Source organism: Argopecten irradians, chromosome 9, assembly GCF_041381155.1.
Source record: "Argopecten irradians isolate NY chromosome 9, Ai_NY, whole genome shotgun sequence".
Classification (NCBI taxonomy): domain Eukaryota; kingdom Metazoa; phylum Mollusca; class Bivalvia; order Pectinida; family Pectinidae; genus Argopecten; species Argopecten irradians.
In genome coordinates, this window is record NC_091142.1 from 1,050,041 (window position 1) to 1,067,827 (window position 17,787).

The 17,787-nt window shown below is 41.1% G+C and overlaps 1 protein-coding gene across 1 annotated transcript in view; it reads left to right on the plus strand.

Annotated features, from left to right (window-relative positions):
• The window catches only part of LOC138331043 (required for meiotic nuclear division protein 1 homolog), a 46,273-nt gene that overhangs the window by 2,977 nt on the left and 25,509 nt on the right, over positions 1–17,787 (plus strand). Inside the window, 3 exon segments of the mRNA XM_069278501.1 lie at positions 14,047–14,723; positions 15,385–15,493; positions 17,283–17,361. Coding sequence (XP_069134602.1) covers positions 14,047–14,723; positions 15,385–15,493; positions 17,283–17,361 — 865 coding nt within the window.

Sequence of the window (17,787 nt, forward strand, 5' to 3'; positions counted from 1 at the left end):
AGGACAATCATATTTTATATAAATGAGATAGGTCCGACCCCTAGGGGCAGAGGGGCGGGGCCCCGAAAAGGCAAATTTTCTTAATTTAAGCTTTAAAATCCTACTCCTCCTTCATCCTTGAAAGGAGTTCATCCATATTTGGTATGAAACATCATTGGGGAAGGGCAATCATATTTTATATAAACGAGTCTGGTCCGACCCCTAGGGGCTGAGGAGGGGCCTCAAAAGGGCAAATGTTCTTAATTTAAGCTTTTAAATCCTACTCCTCCTTCATCCTTTAATGGATCTCATCCATATTTGGTGTGAAACATCATTGGGGAAGGACAATCATATTTTATATAAATGAGCCTGGTCCGGCCCCTAGGGGCTGAGGGGTGGGGCCTCTAAAGGGCAAATTTTCTTAATTTTAGCTTTAAAATCCTACTCCTCCTTCATCCTTGGATGGATTTCATCCATATTTGATGTGAAACGTCATTGGGGAAGGACAATCATATTTTATATAAATGAGTCTGGTTGACCCCTAGGGGCAGAGGGGCGGGGCCCCAAAAGGGGAAATTTTCTTAATTTAAGCTTTTAAATCCTACTCCTCCTTTATCCTTGAATGGATTTCATCCATATTTGGTGTGAAACATCATTGGGGAAGGACAATCATATTTTATATAAATTAGTCTGGTCCGACACCTAGGGGCTGAGGCCCCAAATGGGGAAATATTCTTAATTTTAGCTTTAAAATCGTACTCCTCCTTCATCCTATAATGAATTTCATCCATATTTGGTATGAAACATCATTTGGGAAGGACAATCATATTTTATATAAATGAGTCTGGCCCGACCCCTAGGGGCTAAGGGGCGGGGCCCCAAAAGGGGAAATTTTCTTAATTTAAGCTTTTAAATCCTACTCCTCCTTCATCCTTTAATGGATTTCATCTATATTTGGTGTGAAACATCATTGGGGAAGGACAATCATATTTTATATAAATGAGCCTGGTCCAGCCCCTAGGGGCTGAGGGGTGGGGCACCAAAAGGGCAAATTTTCTTAATTTTAGCTTTAAAATCCTACTCCTCCTTCATCCATGGATGGATTTTATCCATATTTGGTGTGAAACATCATTTGGGAAGGACAATAATATTTAACATAAATGAGTCTGGTCCGACCCCTAGGGGCTGAGGCCCCAAATGGGGAAATTTTCTTAATTTTAGCTTTAAAATCGTACTCCTCCTTCATCCTATGATGAATTTCATCCATATTTGGTGAGAAACATCATTTGGGAAGGACAATCATATTTTATATAAATGAGCCTGGTCCGGCCCCTAGGGGCTGAGGGGTGGGGCAACAAAAGGGCAAATTTTCTTAATTTTAGCTTTAAAATCCTACTCCTCCTTCATCCATGGATGGATTTTATCCATATTTGGTGTGAAACATCATTTAGGAAGGACAATAATATTTTATATAAATGAGTCTGGTCCGACCCCTAGGGGCAGAGGGGCGGGGCCCCAAAAGGGGAAATTTTCTTAATTTAAGCTTTAAAATCCTACTCCTCCTTTATCCTTGAATGGATTTCATCCATATTTGGTGTGAAACATCATTGGGGAAGGACAATCATATTTTTAGCTCACCTGGCCCGAAGAACCGGTAAGCTTATGTCATGGCGCGGCGTCCGTCGTCCGTCCGTCTTCCGCCCGTCGTCCGTCCGTCCGTCAACATTTCCTTTAAATCGCTACTAGTCATAGAGTTCTGCATGGATTGTAACCGAATTTGGCCAAAAGCATCCTTGGGGGAGGGGGAACAGAACTTGTATAAATTTTGGCTCTGACCCCCCGGGGGCAGGAGGGGCGGGGCCCAATAGGGAAAATAGAGGTAAATCCTTTAAATCGCTACTTGTCCTAGAGTTCTGCATGGAATGTAACCAAATTTGGCCACAAATATCCTTGGGGGAGGGGGAACAGAACTTGTATAAATTTTGGCTCTGACCCCCCCGGGGGCAGGAGGGGCGGGGCCCAATAGGGAAATAGAGGTAAATTCTTTAAATTGTACTTGTTCTAGAGTTCTGCATTGATTGTAACCAAAATTAGCCACAAACATCCTTGGGGGAGGGGGAACAGAACTTGTATAAATTTTGGCTCTGACCCCCCGGGGGCAGTAGGGGCAGGGCCCAATAGGGGAAATAGAGGTAAATTCTTCAAATCGCTACTTGTCCTAGAGTTCTGCATGGATTGTAACCAAAATTAGCCACAAACATCCTTGGGGGAAGGGGACCTGAACTTGTATAAATTTTGGCTCTGACCCCCCGTGGGCAGTAGGGGCAGGGCCCAATAGGGGAAATAGAGGTAAATCCTTTAAATCTCTACTAGTCATAGAGTTCTGATTGGAATATAACCAAATTTGGCACAAACGTCCTTGGGGGAAGGGGAACAGAACTTGTATAAATTTTGGCTCTGGTCCCACGGGGACAGGAGGTGCGGGGCCCAATAGGGGAAATAGAGGTAAATCCTTTAAATCGCTACTACTCATAGAGTTCTTCATGAATTGTAACCAAATTTGGTCACAAACATCCTTTTTGGAAGCGGAACAGAACTTGTATAAATTTTGGCTCTGACCCCCCGGGGGCAGGAGGGCTGGGCCCAATAGGGAAAATAGAGGTAAATCCTTTGAATCGCTACTTGTCCTAGAGTTCTGCATGGAATGTAACCAAATTTGGCCACAAATATCCTTGGGGGAGGGGGAACAGAACTTGTATAAATTTTGACTCTGATCCCCTGGGGGCAGGAGAGGCAGGGCCCAATAGGAGAAAAAGAGGTAAATTCTTTAAATTGCTACTTGTCCTAGAGTTCTGCATGGATTGTAACCAAAATTAGCCACAAACATCCTTGGGGGAGGGGGAACAGAACTTGTATAAATTTTGGCTCTGACCCCCTGGGGCAGGAGGGGCAGGGCCCAATAGGGAAATAGAGGTAAATTCTTTAAATCGTTACTTGTCCTAGAGTTCTGCAAGTATCGTAACCAAATTTGGCCACAAACATCCTTGGGGGAAGGGAAACAGAACTTGTATACATTTTGGCTCTGGCCCCCCAGGGGCAGGACGGGTGGGGCCCAATAGAGGAAATAGAGGTAAATCCAATATATCGCTACTTGTCCTAGAGTTTTGCTTGGATTGTGACCAAATTTGGCCATAAACATCCTTGGGGGAAGGAGAACAGAACTTTTGCTCTGACCCCCTGGGGGCAGGAGGGATGGGGCCCAATAGGGGACTTAGAGGTTAATATTAAGATTCCTTCAGAAAAGAAACAATGAACCTGTATTCAGAACATTTCTTGGCATTACAAACCAGGTGAGCGATACAGGCCCTCTGGGCCTCTTGTATATAAATGAGCCTGGTCCGACCCCTAGGGGCAGAGGGGCGGGGCCCCAAAAGGGGAAATTTTCTTAATTTAAGCTTTTAAATCCTACTCCTCCTTTATCCTTGAATGGATTTCATCCATATTTGGTGTGAAACATCATTGGGGAAGGACAATCATATTTTGTATAAATGAGCCTGGTCCGGCCCTTAGGGACTGAGGGGTAGGGCCCCAAAAGTGCAAATTTTCTTAATTTTAGCTTTAAAATCCTACTCCTCCTTCATCCTTGGATGGATTTCATCCATATTTGGTGTGAAACGTCATTGGGGAAGGACAATCATATTTTATATAAATGAGCCTTGTTGACCCCTATGGGCAGAGGGGCGGGGGCCCAAAAGGGGAAATTTTCTTAATTTAAGCTTTTAAATCCTACTCCTCCTTTATCCTTGAATGGATTTCATCCATATTTGGTGTGAAACATCATTAGGGAAGGACCATCATATTTTATATAATTGATCCTGGTCGACCCCTAGAGGCAGAGGGGCGGGGCCCCAAAAGGGCAAATTTTCTTAATTTAAGCTTTTAAATCCTACTCCTCCTTTATCCTTGAATGGATTTCATCCATATTTGGTGTGAAACATCATTGGGGAAGGACAATCATATTTTATATTAATGAGCCTGGTCAGACCCCTAGGGGCTGAGGGGTGGGGCCCAAAAAGGGCAAATTTTCTTAATTTTAGCTTTAAAATCCTACTCCTCCTTCATCCTTGGATGAATTTCATCCATATTTGGTGTGAAACATCATCGGGGGTTGGACAATCATATTTTATATAAATGAGATAGATCCGACCCCAAGGGGCTGAGGGGTGGTGCCCCAAAAGGGCAAATTTTCTTAATTATAGCTGGCCCACTTCCTGTTTTCAGGTTTCGGTCTCAGATCTCAATGAAAATTGGTCTATAAGGTATAGATTGATGCCGAACAACATGCAAACATTTTCGTAAAGATTTTGGTATTCCAAGATGGCCGCTGGCCCACTTCCTGTTTTCAGGTTTCAGTTTCAAAGAAAATTGATCTCTAGGGGTTTTAATTGATTCAGAAGGGGAACTTTAGGTGAGGACAATCATATTTTACAAAGGACCGAGCTAAGACCCATGGGGATAGTATGGCGGATGTCCAAAATGGGAGCATTGCTGAAAGAAGTAGATATGATAGTACCAGTATTTGGCCTTAATTTTTCAGTCTGAAAAATATTAACTCTGATCCACATCAATTTCACATCAATAAATACTCTCATACTTGCCATTCATCAAAACATAACTTTTTATAACCATGTACACGATGTGCTCCACCTATGACGTCATCAAATTAATGGTTTTCCTCTTCTTGCCAAATTTGGCTAAAATTCATCATCTTTAGGTTAGAAAAGGATTGAAATGGATTTGGCCGCCACCTTGGAGCAACTTTATATTTTGCATGGACATGCGTAAATACACGATACATAACGTGTGAAAATCTCTTTCTGCTCCACGAAGGCGGCACATTCATTTTTAGGTCATCTGTCCCGAATGACCTATAGTCATCGTGATTCGTCCGTCGTCGTCCGCCGCCTGCCGTGCGTCGTGCGTAAAACTATTTATACAAAAGCCTACTCCTCCTAAACCCTTGGGTGAATTACATCCATATTTGGTGTGAAACATCCTTGGGGAAGGACAATCATATTTTATATAAATGAGATAGGTCTGACCCCTAGGGGCAGAGGGGCGGGGCCCCAAAAGGGCAATTTTTCTTAATTTGAGCTTTTAAATCCTACTCCTCCTTGGATGCATGGATTTCATCCATATTTGGTGTGAAAATCATTAGGGACGGACAATCATATTTTATATAAATGAGCCTGGTCCGACCCCTAGGGGCTGAGGGGTGGGGCCCCAAAAGTGCAAATTTTCTTAATTTTAGCTTTAAAATCCTACTCCTCCTTCATCCTTGGATGGATTTCATCCATATTTGGTGTGAAACATCATCGAGGAAGGACAATCATATTTTATATAAATGAGCCTGGTCCAACCCCTAGGGGCTGAGGGATGGGGCCCCAAAATGGCGAATTTTCTTAATTTTAGCTTTAAAATCCTACTCCTCCTTCATCCTATGATGGATTTCATCCATATTTGGTGTGAAACGTCATTGGGGAAGGACAATCATATTTTATATAAATGAGCCTTGTTGATCCCTAGAGGCTTAGGGATGGGGCCCCAAAAGGGCAAATTTTCTTAATTTTAGCTTTAAAATCCTACTCCTCCTTCATCCTTGGATGGATTTCATCCATATTTGGTGTGAAACATCATCGGGGAAGGACAATCATATTTTATATAAATGAGCCTGGTCCGACCCCTAGGGGCTGAGGGATGGGGCCCCAAAATGGCGAATTTTCTTAATTTTAGCCTTAAAATCGTACTCCTCCTTCATCCTATGATGGATTTCATCCATATTTGGTGTGAAACGTCATTGGGGAAGGACAATCATATTTTATATAAATGAGCCTTGTTGATCCCTAGAGGCTTAGGGATGGGGCTCCAAAAGGGCAAATTTTCTTAATTTTAGCCTTAAAATCCTACTCCTCCTTCATCCTTGGATGAATTTCATCCATATTTGGTGTGAAACATCATTGGGGAAGGACAATCATATTTTATATAAATGAGTCTGGTCCGACCCCTAGGGGCTGAGGGGTAGGGCCCCAAAAGGGCAAATTTTCTTAAGTTTAGCTGGCCCAATTCCTGTTATCAGGTTATGGTCTCCGATCTCAATGATTTTATAGGGGTTTTAATTGATGCCGAACAACATACAACATTTTCGTAAAGATTTTTGGTATTCCAAGATGGCTGCTGGCCCACTTCCTGTTTTAAGGTTTCAGTCTCCGATCTCAATGAAAATTGGTCTATAGGGGTTTTAATTGATGCCGAACAACATGAAAACATTTTCGTAAAGATTTTGGTATTCCAAGATGGCCACTGGCCCACTTCCTGTTTTCAGGTTTCAGTCTCCGATCTCAATGAAAATTGGTCTATAGGGGTTTCAATTGATTCAGAAGGGGGAACTTTAGGTGAGGACAATCATATTTTATAAAGGACCAAGCTAAAACCCATGGGGATAGTATGGCGGAGGTCCAAAATGGGAGCTTTGCTGAAATTTGGCTTTAAAATCTGACGACTCCTCATATTAAAGGGACTATTCACTCAGGCTAATTATTTTACATAACCAATAAGCAAAATATGACATAAATGTATTGTTCTACATTTCTTATGAAACATGTAGCATAAAATATTGACAAATATCACGTCATTGTTTAGTATTTTAATTGATACCGTTGTAATTACAAATCGTTGATCAATACGATTAAGCAGGTACAATATGTACGCTGCACCCATACCTGAGCCAAAGTCACGCACGTTAAACAAATGAACTACATAACCACTGAGGAGGTGATAAAAGGATTTTTTAGGCAAGATAATTCACCTAATAAGGTAAGCACACTACTGTCAGAGCGATTTGAGCGGTTCTAGACAAAAGATACATTACTCTACAAGCAAGGGACAGGGTTCGGAATACAGATGTTCGACCACAATGTGTAATGGCGGACAGCGAGCGAGTTTGAACATTTCGCACGCATTTCACCACCATGGGCTTTTCTGGCATATATCACAGTAAAACCGACTGATGTTATATCCATTAGAACTGGGTTTTTCCAATATATGTACAAATTTTAATGTTCTCTTAGACTGAAATGTCCCTTTAATCCTTGAATGGGTTACAACCATATATGGATGAAGGGCTACCAAGTTTGTTCAACAAATGATATTTACCTATTTCAGAAACTTACATATTCAACTAAGGAGTTCCTTGTATTGTTTATATTAATCGTTAACCAATACTTTATACTGTGACTTTGTTGTTTTGTGCCATGAGTCAGATGACCGTTAAGGCCCATGGGCCTCTTGTTTCTGTTACCATGGAAACATTGCTGAAAATGACAGATTTTTGTGTAAGAATCGTTTTCAGAGCACAACTCTAAAACCAGCAGAGATATTTCAATGAAACTTCATAGACACATTGTTCTTATGGTCTAGTAGTGCCTTTTGCTATTTTTAGGTTTTCACTTTTTGTGCTTTTTTCTGTAACCATAGAAACATTGCTGAAAATATCATATTTTTGTAGCAGGTTCATTTCCGGAGCATAACTCTAAAACCAGCAGAGATATTTCCACTTCATAGACACATTCATTTTATGGTCTAGTAGTACCTTTTGCTATTTTTAGGTTTTCATTTTTTGCACTTTTTCCTGTTTTTTTCATACACATAAGTCTCCACAATCAAATTACTTCAGCTTTGATATCTCCATTGGCGGGGGATCTGAATGACTATGTCCTTGTTTTTATAGTTGTTAAAGTTTAAGTTTATTTGTAATGTAAAATACATAAATGTAACAGTTTTATACAATTTAGTTGAAAGTTTTAGTTTATATATGTGCAGTATGTACAGTGTATATATACAAACATTGGACAGTCAGGGACCAGGTGGCCACGTGCACGTGCCCACCTGGGGTCGTTACATATACGTAGGGAGCTAAGACACCGCATTCGGTTTTCCATATAAGGAGTTGTTTACGACTAGGGCTGTGTATTAGGGTCCAGTTTGATGGACAGGTTGCGTAAGGTGTTTGTATTAATAGTAACAGAGAGCTAAATTTAGGTAGTGGTCACTCCGGCCAGCCAATTAGAGTTAGGTTGGGAGGGGGGATGGAAGTAGGTAGAAATATGTAATCGTAGTAAGATTCAGCCAATGAACGTGAGAATGAAGATGGAAGGAGCGAGGTTTTAGCCAATTAGAGGATAGTAAGTGGTATAAACAGGGGTGCATGTGACGAAACGACAGAGATTACATGAAATATTAGGACTTACTCCACGTATTTCAGGATCAGTTATTTTAATTTGGATTACTTTACTACACTTAGTGTGTTTGTGACTATGGGATTTATACTTGGGACGTACTGTACGGATATTTCCTACATGTATCAGTGATATGATAAATACGGATAACTCTATCATTCTTAGTGTGTTTGTTACTATGGGATTTATACTTGGGATGTACTGAGTACTTCGCAATTATGGATATCACCTAGCAGTGAACTTAAATGAAACAGTGTACCAGTGTGTGTGTGCCTAATGGATTTATTGTGAACTATATTATGTGGAATAAATGATGTGAATTTTAAAGTGATGTTTTCTAGTTTTCCCTGCCGTAGTCACCTTCCATCACGGATTTATGATATACAATAGCGTCTCGTCATAGCCTAAGTGCTATCATATTTTGGAGAAACGCTACAGATATTATTTTTGCTTAAAACTAACATAACAAACATTAATAACATCTATCTTACCACTCATAAGACGTCAATTTCACAATCTGTAGAATTGCATTACATTTTTTCTTTGAAAAGATCACCATATTTATATGTAATGCAAATATTACCTGTTTCTGACTTTTATACGCGGCTCAATAAAATGTACTCAAAGGTATGGCAAGCCAATTTAACATTTATTGAAGGAGCTATGTCTATCTCGTATTTAATCAAATTATATAAGATATCTTATATATATATGAGATATCTTATATCTATATAAGATATTTGATAAAATATATAATATATCTTATAAAGTATATAAGATATCATATATAACATATAAGTTATCTTATATAGCATATTATAAGATATCTCATAAAGTATATAAGATATCTCATATATTATATGAGATATCTCATATAAAAAATAGATAAGATAACTTATATATGTTTATAAGATATCTCATATAGTATTTAAGATATCTTATTTAATTTTCTATATCAGATATCTTATATCGTATATAAGATATCTTAATTAATATATAAGATATCTTATATAATTGAAATCTCGTTGCTATATTGGGTTATTCAAATCACCTTTCGTCCATGGTCCGTGGTACGTCCATCCTTCTGTCCGTCCGTCTGTCCATGACTTACACTATTAAATTACTCTGCTATTAATAGAATGTTAAAATATGATCAAACCATACAACAAATATGTGTTATTTGATAATTGATGGGTAGTTTTGTAGTAATATGGACGGAGTTGATATATCTCATATATGTGGGGAAGATGCCATATACTGACTGCTGGTTTTTAGCTCACCTGGCCCGAAGGGCCGGTGAGCTTATGTCATGACGCGGCGTCCGTCGTCCGTCGTCCGTCCGTCGTCCGTCCGTCAACATTTCCTTTAAATCGCTACTAGTCATAGAGTTCTGCATGGATTGTAACCAAATTTGGCCACAAACATCCTTGGGGGAAGGGGAACAGAACTTGTATAAAGTTTGGTTCTGACCCCCCGGGGGCAGGAGGGGCGGGGCCCAATAGGGGAAATAGAGGTAAATCCTATAAATCGCTACTTGTCCTAGAGTTCTGCATGGATTGTAACCAAATTTGGCCACAAACATCCTTGGGGGAAGGGGAACAGAACTTGTATAAAGTTTGGTTCTGACCCCCCGGGGGCAGGAGGGGCGGGGCCCAATAGGGGAAATAGAGGTAAATCCTATAAATCGCTACTTGTCCTAGAGTTCTGCATGGATTGTAACCAAATTTGGCCACAAACATCCTTGGGGGTAGGGGAACAGAACTTGTATAAAGTTAGGCTCTGACCCCCGGGGGCATGAGGGGCGGGCCCAATAGGGGAAATAGAGGTAAATCCTATAAATCGCTACTTGTCCTAGAGTTCTGCATGGATTGTAACCAAATTTGGCCACAAACATCCTTGGGGGAAGGGGAACAGAACTTGTATAAAGTTTGGCTCTGACCCCCGGGGGCATGAGGGGCGGGCCCAATAGGGGAAATAGAGGTAAATCCTTTAAATCGCTACTTGTCCTAGAGTTCTGCATGGATTGTAACCAAATTTGGCCACAAACATCCTTGGGGGAAGGGGAACAGAACTTGTATAAAGTTTGGCTCTGAGCCCCCGGGGGCAGGAGGGGCGGGGGCCCAATAGGGGAAATAGAGGTAAATCCTATAAACCGCTACTTGTCCTAGAGTTCTGCATGGATTGTGACCAAAATTTGGCCACAAACATCTTGCGGAGAAGGGGAACAGAACTTGTATAAAGTTACGCTCTGACCCCCCGAGGGCAGGAGGGGCGGGGCCCAATAGGGGAAATAGAGGTAAATCCTATAAATCGCTACTTGTCCTAGAGTTCTGCATGGATTGTAACCAAATTTGGCCACAAACATCCTTGGGGGAAGGGGAACAGAACTTGTATAAAGTTTGGTTCTGACCCCCCCGGGGGCAGGAGGGGCGGGGCCCAATAGGGGAAATAGAGGTAAATCCTATAAATCGCTACTTGTCCTAGAGTTCTGCATGGATTGTAACCAAATTTGGCCACAAACATCCTTGGGGGAAGGGGAACAGAACTTGTATAAAGTTAGGCTCTGACCCCCCGGGGGCAGGAGGGGCGGGGCCCAATAGGGGAAATAGAGGTAAATCCTATAAATCGCTACTTGTCCTAGAGTTCTGCATGGATTGTAACCAAATTTGGCCACAAACATCCTTGGGGGAAGGGGAACAGAACTTGTATAAAGTTTGGTTCTGACCCCCCCCCCCCCCCCGGGGGCAGGAGGGGCGGGGCCCAATAGGGGAAATAGAGGTAAATCCTTTAAATCGCTACTTGTCCTAGAGTTCTGCATGGATTGTAACCAAATTTGGCCACAAACATCCTTGGGGGTAGGGGAACAGAACTTGTATAAAGTTAGGCTCTGACCCCCAGGGGCATGAGGGGCGGGGCCCAATAGGGGAAATAGAGGTAAATCCTATAAATCGCTACTTGTCCTAGAGTTCTGCATGGATTGTAACCAAATTTGGCCACAAACATCCTTGGGGGAAGGGGAACAGAACTTGTATAAAGTTTGGCTCTGACCCCCCGGGGGCAGGAGGGGCGGGGGCCCAATAGGGGAAATAGAGGTAAATCCTATAAATCGCTACTTGTCCTAGAGTTCTGCATGGATTGTAACCAAATTTGGCCACAAACATCCTTGGGGGAAGGGGAACAGAACTTGTATAAATGTTGGCTCTGACCCCCCGGGGGCAGGAGGGGCGGGGCCCAATAGGGGAAATAGAGGTAAATCCTATAAATCGCTACTTGTCCTAGAGTTCTGCATGGATTGTAACCAAATTTGGCCACAAACATCCTTGGGGGAAGGGGAACAGAACTTGTATAAAGTTTGGCTCTGACCCCCCCGGGGGCAGGAGGGGCGGGGCCCAATAGGGGAAATAGAGGTAAATCCTATAAATCGCTACTTGTCCTAGAGTTCTGCATGGATTGTAACCAAATTTGGCCACAAACATCCTTGGGGGAAGGGGAACAGAACTTGTATAAAGTTTGGCTCTGACCCCCCGGGGGCAGGAGGGGCGGGGCCCAATAGGGGAAATAGAGGTAAATCCTATAAATCGCTACTTGTCCTAGAGTTCTGCATGGATTGTAACCAAATTTGGCCACAAACATCCTTGGGGGAAGGGGAACAGAACTTGTATAAAGTTTGGCTCTGACCCCCCGGGGGCAGGAGGGGCGGGGCCCAATAGGGGAAATAGAGGTAAATCCTATAAATCGCTACTTGTCCTAGAGTTCTGCATGGATTGTAACCAAATTTGGCCACAAACATCCTTGGGGGAAGGGGAACAGAACTTGTATAAAGTTTGGCTCTGACCCCCCCCGGGGGCAGGAGGGGCGGGGCCCAATAGGGGAAATAGAGGTAAATCCTATAAATCGCTACTTGTCCTAGAGTTCTGCATGGATTGTAACCAAATTTGGCCACAAACATCCTTTGGGGTAGGGGAACAGAACTTGTATAAAGTTAGGCTCTGACCCCCAGGGGCATGAGGGCGGGGCCCAATAGGGGAAATAGAGGTAAATCCTATAAATCGCTACTTGTCCTAGAGTTCTGCATGGGTTGTAACCAAATTTGGCCACAAACATCCTGGGGGAAGGGGAACAGAACTTGTTTAAAGTTTGGCTCTGACCCCCCGGGGGCAGGAGGGGCGGGGGCCCAATAGGGGAAATAGAGGTAAATCCTATAAATCGCTACTTGTCCTAGAGTTCTGCATGGATTGTGACCAAATTTGGCCACAAACATCCTTGGGGGAAGGGGAACAGAACTTCTATAAATGTTGGCTCTGACCCCCCGGGGGCAGGAGGGGTTGGGCCCAATAGGGGAAATAGAGGTAAATCCTATAAATCGCTACTTGTCCTAGAGTTCTGCATGGATTGTAACCAAATTTGGCCACAAACATCCTTGGGGGAAGGGGAACAGAACTTGTATAAATGTTGGCTCTGACCCCCCGGGGGCAGGAGGGGTGGGGCCCAATAGGGGAAATAGAGGTAAATCCTATAAATCGCTACTTGTCCTAGAGTTCTGCATGGATTGTAACCAAATTTGGCCACAAACATCCTTGGGGGAAGGGGAACAGAACTTGTATAAAGTTTGGCTCTGACCCCCTGGGGGCAGGAGGGGCGGGGCCCAATAGGGGAAATAGAGGTAAATCCTATAAATCGCTACTTGTCCTAGAGTTCTGCATGGATTGTAACCAAATTTGGCCACAAACATCCTTGGGGGAAGGGGAACAGAACTTGTATAAAGTTTGCTCTGACCCCCTGGGGGCAGGAGGGGCGGGGCCCAATAGGGGAATTAGAGGTAAATCCTATAAATCGCTACTTGTCCTAGAGTTCTGCATGGATTGTAACCAAATTTGGCCACAAACATCCTTGGGGGAAGGGGAACAGAACTTGTATAAAGTTTGGCTCTGACCCCCCCTGGGGCAGGAGAGGCGGGGCCCAATAGGGGAAATAGAGGTAAATCCTATAAATCGCTACTTGTCCTAGAGTTCTTCATGGATTGTAACCAAATTTGGCCACAAACATCCTTGGGGGAAGGGGAACATAACTTGTATAAAGTTAGGCTCTGACCCCCCGGGGGCAGGAGGGGCGGGGCCCAATAGGGGAAATAGAGGTAAATCCTATAAATCGCTACTTGTCCTAGAGTTCTGCATGGATTGTAATCAAATTTGGCCACAAACATCCTTGGGGGAAGGGGAACAGAACTTGTATAAAGTTTGGCTCTGACCCCCTGGGGGCAGGAGGGGCGGGGCCCAATAGGGGAAATAGAGGTAAATCCTATAAATCGCTACTTGTCCTAGAGTTCTGCATGGATTGTGACCAAATTTGGCCGCAAACATCCTTGGGGGAAGGGGAACAGAACTTCTATAAATGTTGGCTCTGACCCCCCGGGGGTAGGATGGGTAGGGCCCAGTAGGTGAATTAGAGGTAAATATTCGAATTCCTTCAGAAAAGAAACAATGAACCTGTATTTAGAACATTACTTGGCATTACAAACCAGGTGAGCGATACAGGCCCTCTGGGCCTCTTGTTCTCAGGGTACTCCAGTTTTCCTCCACCATCAAATCTGGCATGTCCTTACATGACCCTGGCTGTTAATAGGATGTAAAACTAAACAAACCAAACGGTTCATACATTAACCATTCTCTTTAATTTGAAGTTGAAAACTTATAGATTACTACTACATTGTATAAAGTACAATACATGTACTAATGACCCTATTGAATCAATTATCTTGTTTCCCATTTTTCAGATGATTTTAATCAAAGTAAAATGTCTGCAAAAGTAGTCTTACGGTGTCAATTAAATAGGATTCAAGGTCACAAATGGAGGTCAAGTCCACATGCAGTATTAGAATGTTCTACTAACAATTCTTTGTCAAGCTTCAGAGCTCCTAAATCATTCTGGAGATGTGGGAATCAAACTACAGAAAGGAATTTTAGGAATTTGAAACAAGTAAAGGATTCTTATGTTATTTCTCACAGAACAGTAAATTTGGTGAGCCAACACAAATTATGTGAATCAGCAAAAGTGACACCTACATTACTTAGCAGATCCAATCAGAAGTCTGGAATTCACACACAAAGTGGATTGTCTAATAAGAAACACAGATTTCACACACAAAGTGGATTGTCCAATCAGAAACCTGGATTTCACACACAAAGTGGATTGTCCAATCAGAAGTCTAGATTTTTTACACAAAGTGGATTGTCCAATCACAAGTCTGGACGAGGATTTCACATACAAAGTGGATTGTTGACAAATTCCTCACAGACATGGAAATCCCCTTTATTTCGCTATATAGGCACCAGTCCCATTGGCCAAAAGAAGAAGGAAAAAAAAGATATAGAATTTGCAAAAGAATTGGAGAAAAAGGGAGATAAGTCACGGAAAACGATAAGGAAGAAAGTACAACCAATTATCAGACAGGTAAGTACCCAATGGTGTACTTAATTAGCATTATTGTACTCTTTCGCCCCTGAAAATTCACAATGAACTCTTCTAGTCTCAGAATTTGAAGAGGTCAAATGAGTGATCAGGGGTAAATGATTAATAGCCTTTCTCTGTAGCCGTCTCCCTGTCTGTTGAAACAGTCAGTAGTTATTATGCAGAGTTATTTATTCTTTATTTACATAAAGTTACAATTTGACTTCAACCCCACTGCATGTGTAATGTAATAATTGTTGAAATGTGTCTCGTAAGCCAATTTATAGCTGGGCATTTTTACTACTAAAGAATATTTTTTAATTGTAAATGTTTTGTAAAAATGTGTGACACGCTAATGAAATATAATATTATTATTGTATGTAATAAGTGTTGAAATGGCTGTTCTATCCTGGACTTCAACCCCAATAATTGTTGATATGGCTGTTCCATCCTTGAAAAGGATGACATGGTTATAATCATTATACATGTAGGTGAAGTATATATCATAAGATGCTTTTAGTCGGCAGTTATATGAAGATGAATGCCAACTGGACGTCTGTATAAGATGAATCTGAAACAAAAGGGTGTAAGTGTATGTCTGTATTTAGAGCAATTGACTATTACAAAGATAAACCCTACTCCTATAACCTTTGGTTTGTTGTAGGTGCCTTGTCAAGTGACAGTGTATGCAGTTGGTAATGAATTAAACTTTACAAGCTTTAAAGTTCATCTGGCTAAAGAACAGCTGTTTGATGTGTCCCCTATCCCAGATGGTAATTCAGACACAATGTCAATGTTTCATAGTAATTTTATATAGAATAGATCTTCTATAATGCATACATATGATGGTCATGTCTAGTGGATAAATTAAGACCAAAAAATAAAACTCAAAGTACTGTAAGTACTGCAGTCCTTAAGCCTTTGTGTTCATGACTTTATAAGTTGAAGAGCTTTACAATTTGGTCTGAGTAATATAATGACAAACTTTGTCATACAGGTTGGCCTAGCTCCATATCAAAGTGTTTTATCAATATAAATGTCATGTTTTACCATAAGATATAATCTTGATAAGTTTTTAATTAATAATTTTCGCACATCTTTGCAATGCAGATAAATATAGTCTTCGCATATAAGTGTTGGTGTTGGGGAACAACCCATGGGCAGTAATGGGACAATATGTATTTCATGAACTGACACACTGACATTAATTCTGCCCACGGGCCACGAATTGTTTTATTTGCAACTATAACATCCTGACTTGGTTATGTAACGGTGGCGTGACCGGCTATGGCTGTTGCTACTCTGTGCTGCAACTACAACTGTAGTACGGTCCGTTACCAAGTTCTATGTTGGACCCAGGCACTGTTAAACACAACAAACTAAATACTGCCGACAATATATACAAATAAATGGCTAGTCTACTTGACTCATAATCACATGTTAACAACTATATTCTGATTGCTTTACACCTGGTAAAGAGGACACTAAATCACTATGAACAACCTATGTTCCTTAATTATCTGTAATACCACCTAACTGTAACTGCGAGTCAGTTTCCTGCGTACAAGGTACACAGTACCATGATACCCTTACCTAGACACCTGTGACTACTACACCTATGACCGAGTCACCCTTTTACCGCTGCACCGAGTGCCTTGGCAAAACACGTCGCCCTGTGTGCTTAACCCCTGGTATCCAAATGACACCACGTTACCCTGTACTCGTCAGTACGTCGCGCGCCATGTACTGCAGTACCCCGTAACGTTAATCACGAAGTGATATCAACAGTGGAACCCCAACTTACTCAGCTGGGCCCAAACTTATTCAGCTTGGTCACTGACCGAATCTCGCCAGAGCATAGATTCACCACGTGCACCCCGTAAATTTAGAAACTATCATCAACACTCCAGCCCTACCCATTTATTAGTCATTAATTAATTAAATAATCATTATACACTTCCGGAAATCTAGGGGAATAACTCTAATCAAAATATTGTACAATCATTCGCTTCATTTATACTGGTACTAGACCAATTTTAATCCCTTTATTACCCAACAGATCTAGTAAAGTAAAGAAACCTAAAACCTATATCCTAAGATATAGAATTATGCATGCTCATTTTCTAGTATTAGCTATATGTACATGTAGCCCTCACCAGAGTTTGTGAATAGTTTTAATATCTAATTGTACACGTATTTTGTTAACAAATCTACATGTAATTTACTTAATTAATAAGGTGTCCTGATTTAAAGAAAAAATCAATTGATGTATGAATGCTTTAGAATATGATATGAAAGTTATATTGATAATTTTGTTTGATATACAATTAATAAATTGCTAATTGCTAAATTACTAATAAACAATTTGATCTTTTGATCGTATAGAACATCCGTATAATCAGCTGAAAGTTTTTCCATTTGAAATCCTCATTTTGTCATAATTCTTCAATAAGACTTTAAGGGATTTAGGAAATAAGCAACATCACACTACAAATGGCTTTTAAAGTCAGAAAATCCAAAGTATTCCTGAAATGTTTTCTACCTTTGTTTATTGTTCATCAGACTTACAGAACAAAGTGATTCATGTGACCTCCCGGTACCAGACAGACAACTACCCTAAAAAGGACATCTTCTTCTTCAGGTAATACAGACACTTCACATCGTCAAACATATCCACTGTAACAATATCATTATGTAAACTTGACTTTCAGACCTGAAGAAAAGGTTTAGAAATTAAAAATATTTGAATTTGTCTTTGACTCTCCCCACAAATAAAATGAACATAAATTCCTTGCAAAATAAAAGTGATTTAAAAGGAACATAATATTCCTTCAAAAACGCCAGCTTGCAAGGTCGAATCACCCGGGCTCATAGAGGACTAAAAAGTGACATCATTGGTTCGGGACCAAACCATCAAATTTAGAAATGGTAATCAAAATAAAGAAAATATTTATTTACTCACATCGCAATATTTTCCTATCGCAACTGTTATAGAAAATTCTTATTTCCTGGTATCAAGTTCTATGCCTGATTAATCTCGATAATAGTGTTGAAAATATCTTGTTTA